The 20,247-nt window shown below is 43.0% G+C and overlaps 1 protein-coding gene across 2 annotated transcripts in view; it reads left to right on the top strand.

The window, feature by feature from the left end:
- Positions 1-20,247, top strand: part of TLN2 (talin 2) — a 467,299-nt gene that overhangs the window by 437,409 nt on the left and 9,643 nt on the right. For both annotated transcript variants that reach the window (XM_017869077.1, XM_017869076.1), the window contains 2 exons: positions 7,793-7,898; positions 8,756-8,880. In XM_017869077.1, coding sequence (XP_017724566.1) covers positions 7,793-7,898; positions 8,756-8,880 — 231 coding nt within the window. The remainder of the gene's footprint in view (positions 1-7,792; positions 7,899-8,755; positions 8,881-20,247) is intronic.

Below are 20,247 nucleotides of genomic sequence, written 5' to 3'. Positions count from 1 at the left end.
CTAGTGGATGGTACTTGCTGACGTTGGGCTTGCAGTAGCAGTGCCCCCTGCCTCGTAAATGGGACCTCTCCCCCTATGCTCCATTTCTCCTTATTTTTCCTCTCATGCTTTTGCTTTTGTCTTATTCATTTTGGGGGAAGGGAGGAGATACAGGGGCCCTCGTATTTCTATTTCACCACTTCTCCCCAGTTCCATTTCTGATTTGAAGCAGATTTTCTCCAGCACCTGTGCAGCATTGATAATGTACATGATGTCTGTGGGTCCAGGCCCTGCACACATGGGCCTCAGGTTGGCGATCTGTACCTTGGCCCTTGGTGAGTCATTTAACAAGAACCTCACTGTGTGGGGTCTGCCTCCAGCTTTATGTCTGACACATACACAGGCCTGGATGCAAATGGAGTGAAGGTCTCCCCTTTCACTCTCCAGCAAAAATACAGCTTATTTTGGGGAGAGGAATTCTGTCTGCGTAAGGAAGGGCAGGTGCCAGCACTTGTCTTAGGGAGAAGTTTCTCTCAGGGGAAAGGAAAATGGAGGTCTAACAGGGTCACCTCCCTGACCACATGCTGACTCTGAACCCTATCCCAGTATCCGGGAATAAGGTGTTGGATCTGCTCAAGTGTTTCCTTTCTCCTCACTTCCCTCTCCATGCCCACCTTGTTTGGGTGAGCAAAATAAGACAAGGCTGTCTTATCTATATGGTGTGCATCTGTCTGAGGGGCGGGCAGATGGCTGGCCTCCGCGTGAGCGGGGGACGAGAGGTCCAGGATCTCTAGGAACATTGCAGAAGGTCTAGGAACACACCCAGGCCACACATTCAGAGACTCCTGCTTAGTGGCCACTCAGTCGCTATGTCAGCATCAGCCCTGATGGTAAACGGCAGCTTTTTCTGTAACAGGAAGAAGGTCACTTGCTGCAGGGAGACCCAGCATCACAGGTCATTCAGGACGTTTCATCTCATGGAGGCTGGAGATTGGAAGGAGGGAGAGTGACCACTACTTTCTTTCCCAGGGCCTAGGCAAGAACAGATTGCACTTTGTGGCCAGACGTGCTTCTCTGGTGACCATTGACATTTTAGTTGATTGATTTTCTGTTACGGATTCTTCCTCGTATTTTCTGTAGAATCAGGACTCTTTTTGTTTTTTGTTTTTTGTTTTTTTTTCTTTTGGAGACGGAGTCTCGCTCTGTCGCCCAGGCTGGAGTGCAGTTGCCGGATCTCAGCTCACTGCAAGCTCCACCTCCCGGGTTTACGCCATTCTCCTGCCTCAGCCTCCGGAGTAGCTGGGACTACAGGCGCCTGCCACCTCGCCTGGCTAGTTTTTTGTATTTTTTTAGTAGAGACGGGGTTTCACCGGGTTAGCCAGGATGGTCTTGAGCTCCTGACCTCGTGATCCGCCCGTCTCGGCCTCCCAAAGTGCTGGGATTACAGGTGTGAGCCACCAAGAATCAGGACTCTTAAATCTTATATGTTACAAACTTGGGTGGTTGATATATCTGTTAAAAGCCTGCCAGATGAGTTTCTTGTCCTCATTGTATGCAATTATTGTCATTGTGTAGTTCGTCACTATGGTAGAAATATCAGTGTCCTAGTTCTCTAAGGCCATTCAGAGGTTTCTGGTAGCTGGTACTAAAATGAAATCACTAATAGAAAGAAAAGCTAAATGATAGTAAAACTATTCCTATAAAAGAAACAGAATCCATCTCATCTTTTGCAATAAGGATTTTCCCCCTTGAGACTGAAAAGATCCAAATATATTTTAAAGATCAAATTGTTCAAAGTTAGCAGCTAAGTATGAGAAGCAATAGAAAGGAAGATTAAAAGTTACCTCCAAAGTTCTCCAGCTTCAAGATTAGGATCATGGTAATGCTATTGACAGAGCAAGACAGAAGAAAGGGAGATTGTATAGATAAAATCTATAAAATTTACAATATGCCTAAGTTTTATTAGGCACACTGTGCATTTGATACATTCTCTAGATGTAAAGATGGCGGAGGAGATATAGTTCTAGTGCTGGCAGTTGAAGGCTTTTATTCATGTATATGGGCTTTTTTTTTTTTTTTTTTGAGACGGAGGCTTGCCCTTCTTGCCCAGGCTGGAATGCAATGGCGTGATCTCAGCTCACTGTAACCTCCGCCTGCTGCGTTCAAATGATTCTCCTGCCTCACCCTCCCGAGTAGCTGGGATTACAGGCAAGCGCCACCAGGCCTAGCTAATTTTGTCTTTTTTGTAGAGATGGGGTTTCACCATGTTGGCCAGGCTGGTCTCGAACTCCTAACCTCAGGTGATCTGCCCACCTTGGCTTCCCAAAGTGCTGGGATTATAGGCATGAGCCACTGGGCCTGGCCAATATGGAGTTTTATTAAGAGCATACAGTACAGACATATAGAGTCAAGGCTAGATCTTGAGAAAACATGAATCAGTAGAAGCCAGGAAAAAGATTGGAGAAATAATGGAAAAAAGAGAACTTCAGAAATAGTCACTGAAAGAAGGGGAATACAGGAAAAAGACTTATCATTTGGGTTTTATGGTTGATGCATTAAGTCATCGTTTATTTTATTGACTTCCTTCCATAGACAACACAAAAGAAATATAAGCTAAGCACATAATGACCCCTGCCTTCAAGTAGCTTCTAATCCATTTGTAGTCTAGTCAGTCTCACTCAGTGGTCTTGGTTGTTGTTTATAGACTGTTAAAGAGTAAAACAATCAAAGATAAAACTATCAAAAAAAAAAAAAGAATTCTCCCCCTTGAGGGTGACAAGTGCTGATGGCTCTGACATCCGAGGATGTGAATGAAATAGCATTATGTATGTATTTATTTACTCATTTGTTCATGTTCATGTATTTACTTTTGTTCCTTAAAAAGCGTTATTTTTTTGAAGAGTATTTTCTAATTAAAAAATTTAGGCGGAAAACAAGCCTCCGTTTCTAGGGAATTATCATAAACATATAAAAAATACAAGTTCCTGGTGAAAATTATAGAAACCCCACAACAGTATTCGGTCACCTAAATCGTGGTAACATTGGTCACTGTCTTAGGGCTGCTGCCAAAAATAAGTTCCCATTCACACCGTTAGCTTTAACTCCTAGAAATCTGGGTTAAAGTAAGGATAAGAAAGAGGAGTATTGTTTTACACTGAGAGGCCTGCAAGCCACAAGACTGACAAGCCAGTGCTGTGTGAACACCCAACAAGAAATGAGGAAAAGGAGAATGCCCAAACCTGGGAAGCAGTGTTCATTTTCAGAGGGGATTCTAACGACAACCAGAAAATGAAAGCCAAATTGCCAGTCTAGAAAAGACATCAGAATTTTGTTGAAATTCTTTTTAGGGTAGAAGAAAAGAATGTCTAGTAAAATGTGATTAGTTATTTGCAGGTGATAGATTTAAAAAGCAATTAAAAAACTAGAGATTTTGATTCTCTCTGTCTGTCTCTCTCTCACACACACACGCTCACTCACTCACTCTGCCCTTCACTCTGCCCTTCACTCTGTTCTTTGGTCTCTGCAGAAAGACTGTGTATAATCATATGACCATGGCCTCTCCATTCTGAAAAAGAGTCGACTTAAACCAGACTGTACCCGTAGATCTTAGGGTAGTCTTCCTGAAATGCTTGAAAATTGATCCCTTGTTTTTAACAATTTAAGGAGAATCGGTGGAGATTCCTGAGAGCTGAAGAAAGGTCAGATAATTGTTCATTTTTTATAAAAAGGGAAAGAGAAAATTCCAGAAATCAAGGTTTAGAGAAAGTGTCCAGCAATCTGCAGAAATAAGTTGAGGTCATTTTCAGGTGGTATGAGGAGAATCGGGGGTCCTCTTCAGTGAGTTGCTTTTCTGAAATCTCGGCACATGAAAATATGCATGAGTTTATGGTGTCCTCGCCTTGTTCGGTTATAATATCTAGAGCTAAGGATTCTTAACCTTTTTTGGCTGGTTTGTATATTTTAGTTTTTCTTTGGAAAATGCTTAAATAAATACAGAAACTAATAGCAGCATCTATGTACCCACCATCTATGATTGACTAATTTTGTTAACAGTTTGTCCTATTTGCTTCAGATGCTTATATTTTAAAGAAACATATCAGTAATAAAGTTTGTATCTATTCCCACTCCCATTCTCTCTTTCCCCCTGTTATAGATGCCAGTGACTGTCAAGATTTCAGCGTTCTTCGTCTTTTGTGGGTCATGGGCCCCTTTGAGCTAAAAGCCCTGGGTCCTTTCTTGCCTTCTGCAACCATCATCAAAGAAACATCAGCACAGACACGCAGAATGATCCTCAAACTGTTAAGAGGAGTCACAGACCCACAAAACCTAGTTAGAACCTTTTGGTATTTAGAGACTGCAAATGGAGAACCCCTGCCTGGGGAATCCTTTAGATAATTCAGTTAACTCTCAGCAAACACAGGATCTAATTTGGACAGAGCCATCTCCCCGCTGCCCTGAGAGCTGCTTTATGACGCTTTAGAGATGTCCATTTGAATGATGGTGGCCTCCTGCATTTGCTGTGTGCTAGTTGATCATAGAGGATTTGTATTGCAGGACAAAAAGCAGCTACTTTGCCTCTGCAACTATCACAGTTCAATATTTCTGCAAAACCACAGTTTGAGATCTTTGGCAGGGATAAAATTACCCTCGCTTCCACTGGCAGAGCTTTAATTTGGATCTGTCTATTGTCTGCTATCAGAAATCATGTTGACTTAATGGCAGAATAAAAATAGAACTCCTCTTCTCCTCGTTATCTAAAGCTCAGGTTCTTTATCGGGGCTGTTCCCTGTCTGCGGGCCGTCATGGTGTACGCTGCTCACCAAGGGTGCTCCTTTTAGAAACAAGTCTTTCATCATTCCACTTTGTGGGAATGTTGGTAGAAGTATGTGAACAAACATCCTTCCCTTGTCTTTAGCTTAGGGGAAAATCATTCAATCTTTTACCTTTAATTATGAGTGTCCCTACCATACCTTTAACCCTTAGCTTATTCGTGCTGTGTTGGCCACTTTAGAGAAACCATTTAACAATGCCTGTGGACTGCTTAGCTACTGAGATCCTGAGCCATAACTATTAATAACCTAGTAGTCTTACAGCATATATTGTTTCAGATAAATATGGTACAAGCCTTTTGCAATTGAGTGGTGACAAATGCCACCATCTAAGTCTAGAGCAGTGGTTCACAACTATGGCCACATAGGAGAGTCACCCAGGGGAACTTACAAAAATTCTTATGCCCAGGCCACACACCGGAACAATTCTGTCAGTAGCTCTTTATGTATATATTAATTTATATAATCTCACCACAGCTCTACAAAGAAAGTCTGTTGTGGTCACTTAATAAACTGAGGCTTAGAGAGAGGATAAGTACCTGTACATTGACATTGACTGCTGAACCTATGCCTAACTAAATTGCCTGCCCACTGACGGTCTTGGAAAGTAAAAGGCATTTATCCCCCTTCCTTCTATTTCTCCATGGCTCTAGTGTTCTTTTGGAACTGGTCTAGGAAGCCGTCATAGTAGGACTTGTCCCAGTAATGTATTGGTCTGCTTTTCATTCATTAATTCATTTGTTCATTCAAAGGTCTGTGCTGAGTTCTTAATATCTGCAGAATTATATATATATATATGTGTGTGTGTATACATATATATATATATATATATATATATATATATGCCCTAGTGTGAGAGAATGAGAATCACAGAGCAGCTGGAATCATCGTGGAACAGTAGCAAATATGAAAGAAGTGTAAAAGATTATAAGAGGAGGGAGGATGAGGATAGATGCATGTGAAGTAATGCTCAGAGATTATTGACTAATCCATTTGTGCATATGCATAATGTCATCTATACACTGCTGTATCTAGGGCTGGTCATGGCGTAACCCATATTGACTCCTGTGATCTGTTTTTTTCTAAGCTTTCTCTATAGTCATGGTGCAAAGGGGTTAGTCCTGGGGTCTAAAAACCATCTTTCCAGATTCCTGAGAAACCCTGTGCTACTACCTGGGCAGGGGAAAGGAGTGTGGGGCACCAAGAAGGGAATTAACATTTAATGCATGTCTGTTGTGTTCCAAGCATTGTGAGAAATACTCGCCATGTGTTATTCCATTTGATCTTTTTTTTTTTTTTTTTTTTTTTTTTTTTTTTTTTTGAGATGGAGTCTCGCTCTTTTGTCCAGGCTGGAGTACAGTGGTGCAATCTCGGCTCACTGCAACCTCTGTCTCCTGGGTTCAAGCAATTCTCCTGCCTCAGCCTCCTGAAGAGCTGGGATTACAGGCATCCGCCACCACACCCAGCTAAGTTTTATATTTTTAGTAGAGACGGAGTTTCACCATGTTGGCCAGGCTGGTCTCGAACTCCTGACCGCAGATGATCCACCCGCCTTAGCTTCCCAAAGTACTGGGATTACAGGCATGAGCCACCATGCCCGGCCTCCATTTGATTTTTATGCCAGCCCTGAGACCTAGGCATTATCCCAGCTTTACAGATGAGAAAACAGGTTTAAAACCAGTAATGCATGAAGCCAGGTTTGAACACAAGTTTGTTCATTTCCAAAGCAGATGTTTTGTCCTCTACTCAGAGGCTCCAAAATTGTGCAGAGATAGACAGCAGTTATACTTCTCTCCCGACTGTCTGAACCTTTCTAAATCTGAAGATCACCTTTGGGAAACATGAGAAAGAGATAACAGGAAAGAGCATTGGAAGAATTTCAGCATGAGGAAGGGATAGGATGGTATGCACCGGAATTTAGATCCCTGGTGGAAGATGGGGAAGAGCTGTCATCCTGTGTCATAGTTCCATTCATGGATGAGTTTGAGAAGAAATCAGCTGGGGATGTCTTAAAGGTGTTTAGGATTCTCGGTGCCTTTTTTTAAATCCATAAAAAACAGAAAGCAAAAGACAAGTTTTAAAAACCTTTGAACTAATTCAAAAGAGGGCAAATCCTCAGGGCTTCTCCCAGGAGAGCTTGCAGTCAGAACTCTGGAAATGGATTATTTTCTCAAGAATGATCCTCCTGATCAGTTAGTTGTTGCTCACTAGGGATTTTGTCTCTAGGACTTGAGTGGCACATTTCCTCTGGTCCTTTATTTTTGTACTGATTGGCCCCTAGCCTGGGGCTTTTGCCTTTACTCAGCATGTTCTTTTTTTGTTTTTATTTATTATTTTTTTAAGAGACTGAATCTCTCTCTGTGGCCCAGGCTGGAGTGCAGTGATGCAGCCACTGCTAACTGCAGCCTTGACGTCCTGGGCTCAAGAGATCCTCCCACCTCAGCCTCCTGAGTGGTTGGGACTACAGGTGTGTGCCACCGTGCCCAGCCAATTTTTAATTTTTTTTTTAGAGATGAGGTCTTGCTATGTTGACCAGGCTGGTCTTGAACTCCAGGGCTCAAGCAATCCTCCCACCTCAGCCTCCCAAAGTACTGGGATTACAGGTGTGAGCCACTGTACCCAGCCAGAATGTTCTTAAAGTTTGGGTGATTTTCAGGTGCATGTGTGTGTTTTATGTACAAGTAAAGGATAAATGAAGGTCCAAATAAAAGACAAGTGAGGACTTTGTCTCCTTTGTGATCTTTAGGAGCTATGTCAGCAGGGACCTTAGAGGCGCCACTGGTTCCCCACGTTTTATTTCTCACACGGGGAGACTGAAACCCAGTGAGCCTTAAGCACTTTCCACAAGATTCTGAAGTCACTCGGGACAGAGATGCAACTTAAAACCAGGCTGCCTGACCCCACATCCCCCAGGAGGAATGTGCTTCTTTCTTATCTCAGTGGTTACTAACCCCCCATGCCTCTGACTTGTTCTTCACCTGTAGATTCTTCAGAAACCAACCCCAGAACTCAAGCAGCAGCTGGCCGCTTTCTCCAAGCGCGTGGCCGGTGCTGTGACGGAGCTCATCCAGGCGGCGGAAGCCATGAAAGGTAGGCTGGAGTCTCATGTCTTGGTGGAGGGCAGCCCTTCCAGGCAGTGCTAGTACAGCAGACTGCGCAGAGGAAAAGCACAGTCTGCACAGGCCTTTAGCTAGCAAGTGCAGCTGGGAATAGAGTGAGGACTTTCTGCAAGCAAATGGGTTTCTAGTTGGCTTGAAAAAGTAACATCCTGCCTGAAGCAAGTCTTTTCTCTAGTCTTTGTATTAAGTGCTTCTACTTAAATGGTATCCTCCACCTAGAACTATTCACTTCCCTTAGGAGTCTCCCCATTTCTTTTTTGTCTGCATTTTCATTCATCAGGATATTTATTCTCCTTCAAATAATACTTCATGTTTTGAAAATGAGGCTATCTGACAACATTGTTTGGACACCCTTTATGCTTACATAGAAGCAGTCAACTCACCTGGGAAAGATCTTGTCACCAATTTCCTTTCCTTTGAATTAAGGTGAGGGGTCATTCCTCCTGGGTTCCAGGGAGAAGAGAATGGCAAATTCCTGTGTGACCTACAGCATAGTCTAGTGCCTCCTGAGGATGCTTACTTATATTCGTGAGCTTTAAGTTCAAAGTCAAAGCAAGGCTCAAGCCTTGGTCCATGAGATCATTTTTGAAGCTGCCTGGTGACTGCCCTGTGGTAGGGCCGTACACACAACTGATTTAGAAAACCAGAATTAGCACCCCCACCCCCATCCAGATGGCCTTTATGAGAGACGGAAGGAAGGTTCCTTAGGACAATGCAGGTCAGGCTCCTGGAGCCTTCATGCATGCAAATCCAGATATTGTTTGTAATTAAGCCAGTGCCCTGAGGTCTGCAGCTACCAAGAATCACTTTCTTTTGGACTGATTCTAGGAACAGAGTGGGTGGATCCAGAAGACCCAACTGTCATTGCAGAAACAGAGTTACTGGGGGCTGCAGCATCCATCGAAGCTGCTGCTAAGAAGTTAGAGCAACTGAAGCCAAGAGCAAAACCAAAAGTAAGTGTTCATTTATGGTTGGCTGTCCGGTGTCAGTGGGTTCTTCCAGTGGGTGGCTGTGAAATGGAGCTAGGAGTGCTGCAGGGAGCTTGACTCCTTCCTCATGGTCAGATTAGCAAGCGGAAAACGGGATCTACCTGCCTGGCACTACTTTAGAGTATGGGGAAAAAATGGCTGATGAGTCTAAGTTAACCACCCAGAAAAATACCTCTGTGTATCCAAAGGAAGAATTGGGGCATTTGCAGTCTTGATTTAGTTCCATTATCTAGAGCAGGTATTGGATGCTTTCTGTCGGAAGTTGCTGTTACTGGAGAGGAGATTGTTAGCCTCCAATTTTCTGGTTTCTCTTTTGCTTTTTACAAAGAAATAGCACTGCTGGGAATCAGAGGGCAATGAAAACTTCAAAAGTGTACCCATTCCAGGCTTTTTCAGTGTATGCTGGAGGTGATGGGTAGCTGGTATGTTTTTTCCATCTATGTTTGTCATGTAGATAAATGTTTAAAACTTAAGATTATAGGTATATGTGAAGAGAAATAGCCATTTAAAGGAAAGAGATACTTTTAGATTAGGCAGGAGGAAGGACGCTTTCTAAATAAAAGGATGACAAACTAGTGCTATCTCCAGGGGCAAAGCCCCCACCCTGTTAAACTAATACCTCCTACCCCACCTTCCATGGCTGTCTTCAGCAGGAAAATGGTAGAACCAGAGGAGGCCTCTTTTTCTTCCTATTCAAGTAAGTCCCTGGTGTGGTGCATTGTAACTCACCTATTTCCAAGGACCCAGATATATTAGGAAATAATATTTGGCTTTTCCCCTCGAAAAAGGGCTGGATTTCACCAATTTAAGTATACCTAAAAGTTTACCTATTTTTGTAAGACCAAGGGATGGAGTCTGGGCCCTGAAACAGATCAGACCACTGAAAAGCAGTGCCTGGGCCTGTGTAGTGTATGAAATAAACACAGACTGAGTCTGTTCAGCTTGGGAACATTCTTAAAACTTTCGAGTGTTCACAACCAACCTCCTAACAGTCACTCTGGACTTGGTAAAGGCACATAAACATTTTCTCATCAAGATGTAACTTAAGGATTTGGGCTTCTGATTTTGGGGTTTACCGGGGTTCTCTCTGCTGGCCTCTACCTGAGAGTCTTGGGTTGCCTGATATTGCCGAGTTTTTCTTGCAAACTTAAGAGCCAAGTGTGGGTGTTGGGACAACTCCATTTTCTGGTTATGCCTTTGTTTCTGCTTTGTCAGTCAAGTTAATCGTGAATGAAAAGTGTACTTTAAACTTAAGAGTCAACCATTAACTAAGATTTAGAGGTTTGGTGCATAATGTTTTTCCATTTCCTTGTCTGATTTATCATGAGTGGCCTTTCTTGGGGAGGGCTCTATCCACTAATGCCGAAGCCATGTCAGTTGACACATTCGTTCTCCTGGAGAATTAGCCTGGTGCTAATTTAACATTAACACTTCCCCATATTCTAAGGGCTCTTGTCTCAATGTCTTTCCCTTTGTCCTTCCGCAGGGTCCTTCTGAGCTCTTGTCTGTCCCTGAATCCTGGTTTCCCCCTGTCTGGTCTTTCACTTCACGATTCCAGATGGGAAAACAAAATTATTAAAGTTCCTACCCCATAGGATTATGGTTATAATAATTAAATAAGATAGTATAAGAACACTGCCTGACATACAGTGAGACTCAGTAAATAGTAACTATATCACCATTATTATCACCATCATCACTGAAAATATGTGTCTGGGACTTTTTCCCTAGGAAATGCCTGAAAACAGAAAGCTCACATTGTTCAATTGCCAAGCATGTGCCAGGCAGTCTTCTAGGTACTTTATGAGAGTCACTCATCTGATCCTTTCAAAAAGTCCGTTAGAATCAGAAGCACCAAGAGGCGAATTATCTTGCCATGGTCAGAGCACCGTCACTCAGTTGGGAGGGCTATGTATGGCCCTGGGTGGCAGTTTCAGTCCATTTCCATTTCAGTCCATTTCAGTACCAGCCTATTTCCCTACCCCATTGTCAGAGAAGGCTGGTCTAGTCCCACAAGGGCCATTTGTAGTTTATGTGTGCCCTTTGAGCTACTAATCCCACCTCTGGGAATCTCTCCTGAGGAGGAAATCCAAGAGGGAAAGAAAGTTGTGTGCCTGTGAGAGGGTTGTCCCTTGCAGCCTTGTTTGTAGTAATGAGCAGTTGGATGTGGACCAAGTGTCTCCTCGAAGGAATATTATGCAGCTATGAAAAATAATGGTTGCTAGGACTGTGTAGCATGAAGAAAATGCTCATGGTATAACAAAAAGGATGCAGAATTATGTACTCATTATGATTACAACTCTAAAAGCCCACAGATGAAAAAAAATAAGTAGGGAATGTACAAGAATGAAGATGGAATTGGGATGATGGAAGGGTCTGTGTTTTAGCATTTTATAAAACAAAGGTTTAAAAATAACTGCACCTTAAAAATTAATGGTGACTGCTGAAGCAGGTCAGTGAGGACTCCCTACAGTACTCCAGGATCATATAGCCTTTGTGTTTGCATTGAGGATTTTTATAGGAAGGCCAAGGAATCCTTCGGCCAAGGTCAAGGTTACCACAACTGATGATGTGAATCCTTTGTTTGAGGGTTCCTACCTTAGGTCACTCTCATCATATTAGGAAGGGTGGTGGGTACTTCTAGAATGCTTTACAATGGTCTCAAGTCTTTCTCTGCCCGATGACCAGAGGCAGGCATTATGTATGAAACTGTTTTGGAAAACCTTCAACCCAGACCACAGTTTTTGTGCCTAATAGGGCAATCCACATTGCAATAACTTTTGCATGAAATAAAATATCCTCCTTGCCTTTATAAAGGAGTTTATTTCCCCAATTAAAAAACAATAACAACAATCTGCACCAAGATCAGCCAGTCTTTTGAGGTTAATCACTTCTCTCCATTCTCTCCCAAAATGTTAAAAAAAATCCTCAGAGTACTGTAAGTAAACAATTGCTTATTACATCCCTATAACCCTACCTTTGCACACACACATGCCCTCCGTATAATATGGATGTATCTTCCTTCTGGGGAGTATTCACACTGCTTTCAGGAAGAGTATGGGGAGGGACAGTAATTTTGTCAAAAATGCTCTGCTCAGCACATTCTCAGGTTGCCTGTTTTTAAAGGAGAGGCTCATGGTTTATGATGATGATTCTGGTGTATTTCCACCTCAGGCTCTTAAAACTTAAGCATCACTTTTTGCCTGGAATCTCCCAGACATGCACTGTGGAATCCGCTGTTCACCTGGGGAGTTGAGAATGTCAGTGAGCGCTGGTGCATGCGCTGACAGTATTGTTAATGGCGCCGTTTCCACACCTGCAGGCAGACCTGTGCTCCAAAGACAGGTATCGGAGTTGCTGCAAAAGTGACCACCCCCTGCAGCTGTAACCTTCAATACTGTGCCTAGTCTCGAGCTCAGTCAAACCTGGATGCCTTTTCTGCAGGCCTCTGTGTGATATGTTTGATATATTAGGTTGTTATTTAATCCAACTATATATCAAACATATTCCTACAGTGTCTTGCCCTGTCTCCGGGGGTTCCTAATAAAGTTTATAAGGCAACAGGAAAGAACACGTTAAAATCACAAGTAGATTTAGAAGACGGAGCACTCATTACAATTCATGTTATCTTCTAGTTCTTCTTGTAGCATTTGAGACCTGTGTCAGTATTACTAGATTATTTGCTTATTATAGAAACAAATAATAAGTATTGATGTTTCATAAGAGCCTGGGGTATTTTGTGCGGCTTAGTTTTGTGCAGTGATGAATCCTTAAGGAATTCAATATGCTCAGTGGAAAAAACGGTTCCAACCCATGTCTGTGAGGCATAAAATAAAGGTCAGGATTATAGCCTCAAACACATCTAGATGTATATTTCATTTTGGTTCATTTTTATCCTGATCTTCAATTTAGAAGTTCATGTCAGGGTTTCAGCAAAAATTCAAGGAGCACAAATCAGTTTTCTATAACTTCCCTTTCCACTCACGGTAACAGAATGTATAAAGCAAATCCGCTATACCAGCTGCATGGATACTGAGTCAGTGAGCTTTATACAAACCTTGGATAAAGGACTAAATGTATCTCATGAAGGTAATATAATGTTGACCGAACTCTTGAATTTCCTGTTATAGGTGAACTTGTCAGTGGAGGTTGGTAATATTTAGAATAAGCCAACAGGCAGAAAGTAATTTCATAGCCTAGTTGACTGTGGCAGGAAGTTTGGGATTATGATATATAGAAAACATTTTTTCTGGTACATAACAGCCTTCTTTGGTTGGTTTTGACCTCTTCCTTATAGAAAAGCCTGTGAAGTATGTGTGAGTTCATTCTGAGTTCTCTCAACAGAATACTTTGTGAGCACAGCTTTCTGGAAAGAGAACTACTGTGCTCATAGCTCAGTGTTGTGGAGGAGAAAAGGTGTGAGCAAGTGGTTTAAACAGGTCAGTCATGAAAGCTTCCCCTTACTGTGTCTAGAAGTCATTGCCACATTGCTTACAAGTGAATGCATAGTGACAGGGTTGCCAACAGCAGCATCAGAGAGGTGATGACACAGGAGAGGGTCCTGTGATGTTGGAGTCCTGGCTTCTGGAGTTACACAATGGAACCTGTCTCCGGAATCCTTCTCCATTGAGAAGCGATCTGTGTGTGTCAGCAGGTGCTCTGTCAGGCGGGTTTCAAGATGCTGCCCCAATCAGTCCCTCCTTCACACAGCTGGAGAACACTGGTTTTGGTTTTGAGTCCAGTTGCATTGTTTGACTGAAATGGTAAATGGCCATGGAAAAGAGACAGCAAGTTATTACGAACAAAGAAAACCATGGTTTCAAAAGGACCTGCAGATGAAGCCCATTTGTTTGAATTGATGTGATTTTCTTGTTTCTTTGGGTGACTTTGTCACTGACCAGCATGTTCTCTGTAGTGATAAATATGGTGAAGGGAAAAAGGAACCAACTGTTCAGGGAGAAGGACAAATACAGCATTTTCTATATGGCTGCACATGAGCTCTGAGTGGCACTCATTGGTTCCAGACCAGGAGCATATAGGGTGTGAAAAGCAAGTATGGGGCCGGGCGTGGTGGCTCTCACCTGTAATCCCAGCACTTTGGGAGGTCGATTCGGGCAGATCATTTGAGGTCAGGAGTTCGAGACCTGCCTGACTAACATGGTGAAACCCTGTCTCTACTAAAAATACAAAAAAATATAAATAAGCCAGGCATGGTGGCACACACCTGTAGTCCCAGCTACTCGGGACTGAGTATGCTTGAACCTGGGAGGAGGAGGTTGCAGTGAGCTGAGATCAGGCCACTGCACTCCAGCCTGGGTGACAGAGTGAGACTCCGTCTCAAAAAAATAAATAAATAAGAAAAGCAAGTAGGGGAGACGCCCCTCCAGGGTAGACCAGCAGGCCCTTGTCAGACCCTTCACAGACAAATAAAGGGGGCTTAAGATGTAGGGAGTTTATCTGATAAGTCTTGGGAGAAGAACCCTGTTATCTTTTGTCTGTGCTTCCTATATTGACATTCAAGGGCCCCTAAACAGAAACAGTGATGAAAAGATGATTCCAGTGGAATCAGCTTTTCATTTTGAAAACAAAAATAAAGCAATGGATACTGTGGGAAAACGAATCCCAAGATACTAATCAGGCAAGTGCGGACCTTTTCCAATAGACGGTGCATGAACTCGCGCGTATTCCTCAGGTGCAGAGGGTGTGGTCCCTTCCCAGTCACAGGCACAGCCATTTGGCAGTTTCTTTCTCTGTCACCCATCTTGCCTGTTTAAGGTCTCTCCGGAGCTTTCCCTGAGACAAGGCCAGCTGTCCATGCCTGGCTTTTGGCAGTTCCAGTTGTTCTGGGAGGTTTACCTTTTGTTAGAACTAGTAAAGGTGGCAGTCCTGAAGCCACCCCATCCATGGGTCCTCCAGAAGAGAAGCTGATCTAACCCTTGCACAGTTTGGGGCTTTGTATACAGGCTAAGGCCTCCCTCAAGGCACCTCTCAGTTCAATACCAGAAGCAAACTAGTAGCAGCCAAACTCACAACCAAAAAAAGAGAAATGTGGCTGTCTGCTCCACTCCGGCTTCCAACTGGCAGGAAAATGCCTCACTCCTGTTGTGGGAGTTCTAGGCCTTGGCCTCCTTTTTTCCCTCAAGGACATTTAAATTAAATGCAAAATGTTCACACTTTGAAAAATATATAGCTAAGAGGATTTTTTTAAAGTTTCTGATGCACTATGACCTTATTTTTAGTAGCAGGCGTTCTGCAAGACTCTTGAGTAACGCAGAGCAAAGCCTGAGACCCTGCTGGAAAGATGACACTGGGGTGATTCTTCAGTTTGTGGAGCCAGTTGTGAGAAGGGCAACCGTTGTGTTTTTAGCTCTCAACAAGGCATTCCCTCAAAGGAAGTTTTCAGGGAGGAAGGCAAGGCCTTTGGCCATCTGCAGTGGGTGCCTTATGCTCCTTCACCTTCAAGTTCATTGGGGAAAGGAACTCGGCGGGGGGTTGCAGGGCATAAAGAAATAGGCCAAGGAAAAGACCATGGGTGGACATTCTCTTCCCCCGCCCAACACTTGCCCAGGACCTGACAGGGACCGTGAGCAGGGGAAGTGGGTAAGGATGTTGAGGAGCAGGGGCAGTGGCGGATGTTGGTAAGGATGTTGAGGAGGAGGCCAAGAGAGATCAGAAGAGAAAAAGTAGTTCCTGCTTATTTTAGTCACCGCCTTCTAAGAGAAGTTTAATTTGGAAGTGTCCATGTCTAGGCAAAAGGACCAGGAAGGTTGAGTTGCTCCTCAAGTGACAAACAGAAAACTGAGTAACTGATACCTGGAGAAGGGCAGCAAAGACCCCACAGTCACATGGTCAGAGTACAGAGCAGTGACTACCACCCAGATTGTCCCACTCCTGGTTGGGTGCTGAGAGAGAAGCTGGCGCCCATCTGTGCTGTTTGTTACTTGACGCTTACTGATTTGTGGGTTTTACTTATAATTAATTTAGGCTGTAATCAGAAATAGCAAGAAGAATTTTTATTAGAATTATGAGTACATAACAGGGTTTAGACAGAGGAACAGATTCATTTAGCCCCAAACCTGAAAAAACAATTTTTGATAATGAAATTAATTGCTAATGGTTTTTGAGCATCTCCTATGAGTCAGCCATGCTTTACATATACTAATCATGTACTTGTAATGACCCCATCAGATAGGTTAGAAGGGGAAGTAGGCTTGGAAGATGAATGAATTAGTCTGAAGACCATGTTCTCAGAATCCATGAAAGGCCAAACACCAAAAGAAAAAATGAGGAAAGGCTGTCCCTTTTCCCTCCTCCTTTTACCCTTCTCCGCTTTCCATACCACTTCCCCTACCGCCACCATTTCCTCTTCCAGGGGACATACAGCTCCTGAAACTTTAAACCCATCAGAGCAAACATATAGGAGTCTCAAAGTGGGAAACGGGAAGGGAGTCAACCCAATATGCGGTCTTTCCCAAGAGGGATCTCAGCAGGCCACTGACTTTTTAAAGGGTGAGCAGGGAAGAGGTCAACTACAGGGTGCTCAGACCTTTCTAGAAGCTACCAAAAGGCCCTGGTGGGGATAAATCTATCCTCTGCAAGAGCTGGCTAGACAGCCCAGGAAAGACGATTGCTAAGAGCTGGTGGGCACCTGGCCAAATAGCCTTTTCAAGTGGAGGGGAAGGGGGAAAAGAACAGTGTATCAAGGGAGAAGATAGATTCAGCATGCAGAGGCAGCAGCACACACCTTCATTAGGCAGAGTAGATGCTTAGTTTGTACATCTGTTCACTCTTTTTCTCAGTGCTGTCTTGTTAAGAATGCCTCTTGGTAAAATGCCACTGTGTTTACATTTGTATGTCCATGTATGACTAAATGTCACAAACTGTGAATTCTAGTTGAGGGATGCAAGTAGAGTGTACAATTAACAACCCACGGCCTTAAACGGGGCAGGAACCCCCTGCTCATAGCTGTGTGTGCATCTGTCCACCATGGCTCAGGAGTGGATGCTAATGATATGGATGCTTACTCTGTGTATTTCTCCTTCTCCAACCTTGTGCATTGTGCTCTGGCTGAACTCTGGAACTTGGGAAACTCATTTTGAATGGATATATTCATTCAGCAAATGTTGATCATCACATGGGCTCCTCCGCCTGATTTGCCTGATTTTGTGCTGGAGAAAGCTAGGTTGAATAAAACACAATCTTGCCCTGGAGGGGATCACAGGCTGGTAGGATTAAGTTAACTGGTGTTTGTTTTCCTGAGTCCAGGCCAGCATTTCCTACAGAGTAGTGTGTAACCACCTCTGTAAGAAATACAGAGTCCTGGCTCCCACCTCAGACCTACCAAAACAGCATCTGCATCTTTACACCAGATTCTCAGGTGATTCTGCAGTGAGGGCTATCCATGTGTTTTTCTTTAAAATTTTTTTTCTGTTTGGTTTTTGAGGGTACATAATAGGTATATATATTTATGGGATACATGAGATGTGTTGATACAGGCATTAGCTTGTTCTCACACAACTAAAATAGACATACCCAGGACTGGGTGATACATAAAGAAAAGGTTTAATTGACTCACAGTTCCACATGGCTGGGGAGGTCTCACAGTCACGGTGGAAAGTGAAGGGGAAGCAAGATATGTCTCATATGGTGGCATAAGACTTATTCACTATCACGAGAACAGCACAGGAAAGACCTGCCCCCGTGATTCAGTTACCTCCCACCAGGTCCCTCCCATGACACGTGGGGATTCTGGGAACTACAATTCGAGATTTGGGTGGGGACACAGCCAAGCTATATCAGGCATGCAATGTGAAATAAGGACATCATGGAGAATGGGGTATCCATCCCCTCAAGCATTTGTCCTTTGTGTTATAAACAATCCAATTACACTATTCTAATTACTTTAAAATGTACAATTAAGTTATTGACTATAGTCACCCTGTTATGCTATCACATAGTAGGTCTTATTCTATTTTTTTGTATTGATGAACCACCCCTACCTCTCAGCCCCTCACTACCCTTCCCAGCCTCTGAGAACCATCCTTCTATGTCCATGAGTTCAATTGTTTTGATTTTTAGATCCCACAAATAAGTGGGAACATGCAATGTTTGTCTTTCTGTGCCTGGCTTATTTCACTTAACATAAGGATCTCCAGTTCTAGCCATGTGGTTGCAAATGGCAGGATCTCATTCTTTTTTGTGGCTAAAGACTATCCTGTTTAATGAAACTATTATCCTGTTTAATGAAACTATTTTCTTAAGTTTCTTGCTTTAGCTTGATGCCAGTAGTTATAAAGAAATATAAATAGCCACATGCACAGGATTAGTCATAATCTTTAAAAGATTTTAGTGGGTCTTTACATGATCCAATTGCTGAAAGAATGAAAAACCCAGAAGTGAGGATTCCATTGTCCCCTCTGTAAACCAGAGGGGCAGATCTGACTGACCCTGGTCAGGTCAGTAACATCTCAGCTAAAGAGGACCTTAAGACACCAATGAACTGAGCCTCTCTGGTGAAGAGGTGGGAATGAGAGCTCCGTGAGAGGGGCCTAGCCTCCAGATTCTTCCCCAGAGTCACTGTGCACCACGTTGCTCCTCTTAGTCTCCCAGTCTCTCAGCTGCAGTAGGGACTGTTGCATTAACAAATTCTGCATTTTCATTGTGATCCTTTTATCTAGGAAAGTCCTTTGAAGACCAAGTGAATTCTGTTTCTCTCCTTGTGATGTGGTTAAGTGTGTGTCCTTCCTACCTTCTCCTTTATTCCATTCTGCATGCTGGTGGGAGCTGGAACTGATGGGGCACCTGGGTTTCTGACCACGTCTCCTTAGCTTGGGGAGATCCCATTTTCTCTAAGGCTAGAAGTTGTATGGTATGAGGACGCATTAAGTATTGGTGTCTGATTTCAGCAGTAGAGATAGGGTGGGTAGTGCATCTTAGTCATAAACCTGGCATACAGGAAAATAGGGACCAGCAGTCAGAAGGCAGGTCTCATCAGGATACTCTACTCTGCCCAAACTGTAGCATCTAACATTAGCCCTCCATCCCTGTGCCATCCCAGTCAGCCTTTCTAGGGAGAATCTCTAATACTTTCTAATCGGAGCAAATGTCTCCCAGAGATAAGGCCTTCTGCCGTGTCTGTTTTAAAGCATAGTGATGTTACGGAAAGAAAAATAAAAACTCATCAAAGAGCATTACAATAGTTGCCATTACCAGAAAATCTGTGCGTGTCAAAATGTTTCCAAGTTGAATATTACAAGCATGTGTTTAAAAAAAAAAAAAAAAACCTCCCAGGCAGCGGAAGATATGGGAGAGGCTCTTAAAATCGGTTGTGATGAGATTTTCCTATCAGAGCTACCCCTGCTAAAGACTTAGCGCTTAATTTTAAGGAAATTGCATTTTTGAAAATCTTAAAATTTGGGAAACCAAAAATCTGACAGAGTATTCCACACTGTAAAGTGGACTCGGGCTTGGAACCCATAGTGTAGTTGAGGCCACCTGAGACCAGAGCATGGGAGACTTCAGGAGCCGCCATGAAGAGCTCCCACGAGCCTCCGTTTCCTCATCTGCAAAATGAGATGAGGAGTTTGGAGTCAAAAATTCTGTGATTTCCCTAGTGCTTTAATCTGTTATGTGCCTGACATTCTTTGGCAGAATGAATTTCCAGAAAAGCTCTTAATCTCAAGGTTATTACAATATACATTTTAAATATATATTATTTGTATATTTAATAGGTATAAATTAGAGCCTACTGTAATTTATTTGTGGACTACACAAGAGTTCCTTTTATGCGAGTGTCTTACGGCAGATCATTTCTGTATTTCAGTCACTAAATTCTATACTCCACTAATCCAAAATGAGTCCAGTAGAGCTAAATTCATTTCTGTCCTAAATACTCTTAGAGGAAGACTTGGTCAGCATTAAGAAACAGTGCACAAGTTGTCTCAGAACTTCTGAAATGCCACCACCATTCAGATCCACTAGAAGTGCAAAAGAAAAAGGATTAGCACCTTTCATGGTTCAAGATATGGCATTAAGAATGGAGAACTGGAGAAGAATTGTATCCCTCCTGTCTGATGTTTCACACGGGAGCCTTAGCAAGCTGACTTTGAACAAACTCTGGCACAAACCATTCCTCATGGATACCCTAAGGGGTGGCTTCGGCTAGTTACAGTGCCTTATTTTGGAGTCAGATTTAGGTTTGATTCTGGTTTAGATTCTTCATGCTGCCACATCACTTTGGCCCAATAATCTACCTTCCTGAGCCTGGGTTTTCTCACTGTAAAAATAAGGATAAAGATAATTCCAATATTAGATTTTTTTTTTTTTTTTTTT

The sequence above is a fragment of the Rhinopithecus bieti genome, unplaced genomic scaffold (genome assembly GCF_001698545.2).
Source record: "Rhinopithecus bieti isolate Rb0 unplaced genomic scaffold, ASM169854v2 scaffold_4908, whole genome shotgun sequence".
Taxonomy (NCBI): domain Eukaryota; kingdom Metazoa; phylum Chordata; class Mammalia; order Primates; family Cercopithecidae; genus Rhinopithecus; species Rhinopithecus bieti.
The sequence above is the reverse complement of the archived record's forward strand: the minus strand, read 5'-3'. Positions and strand labels throughout refer to the sequence as shown.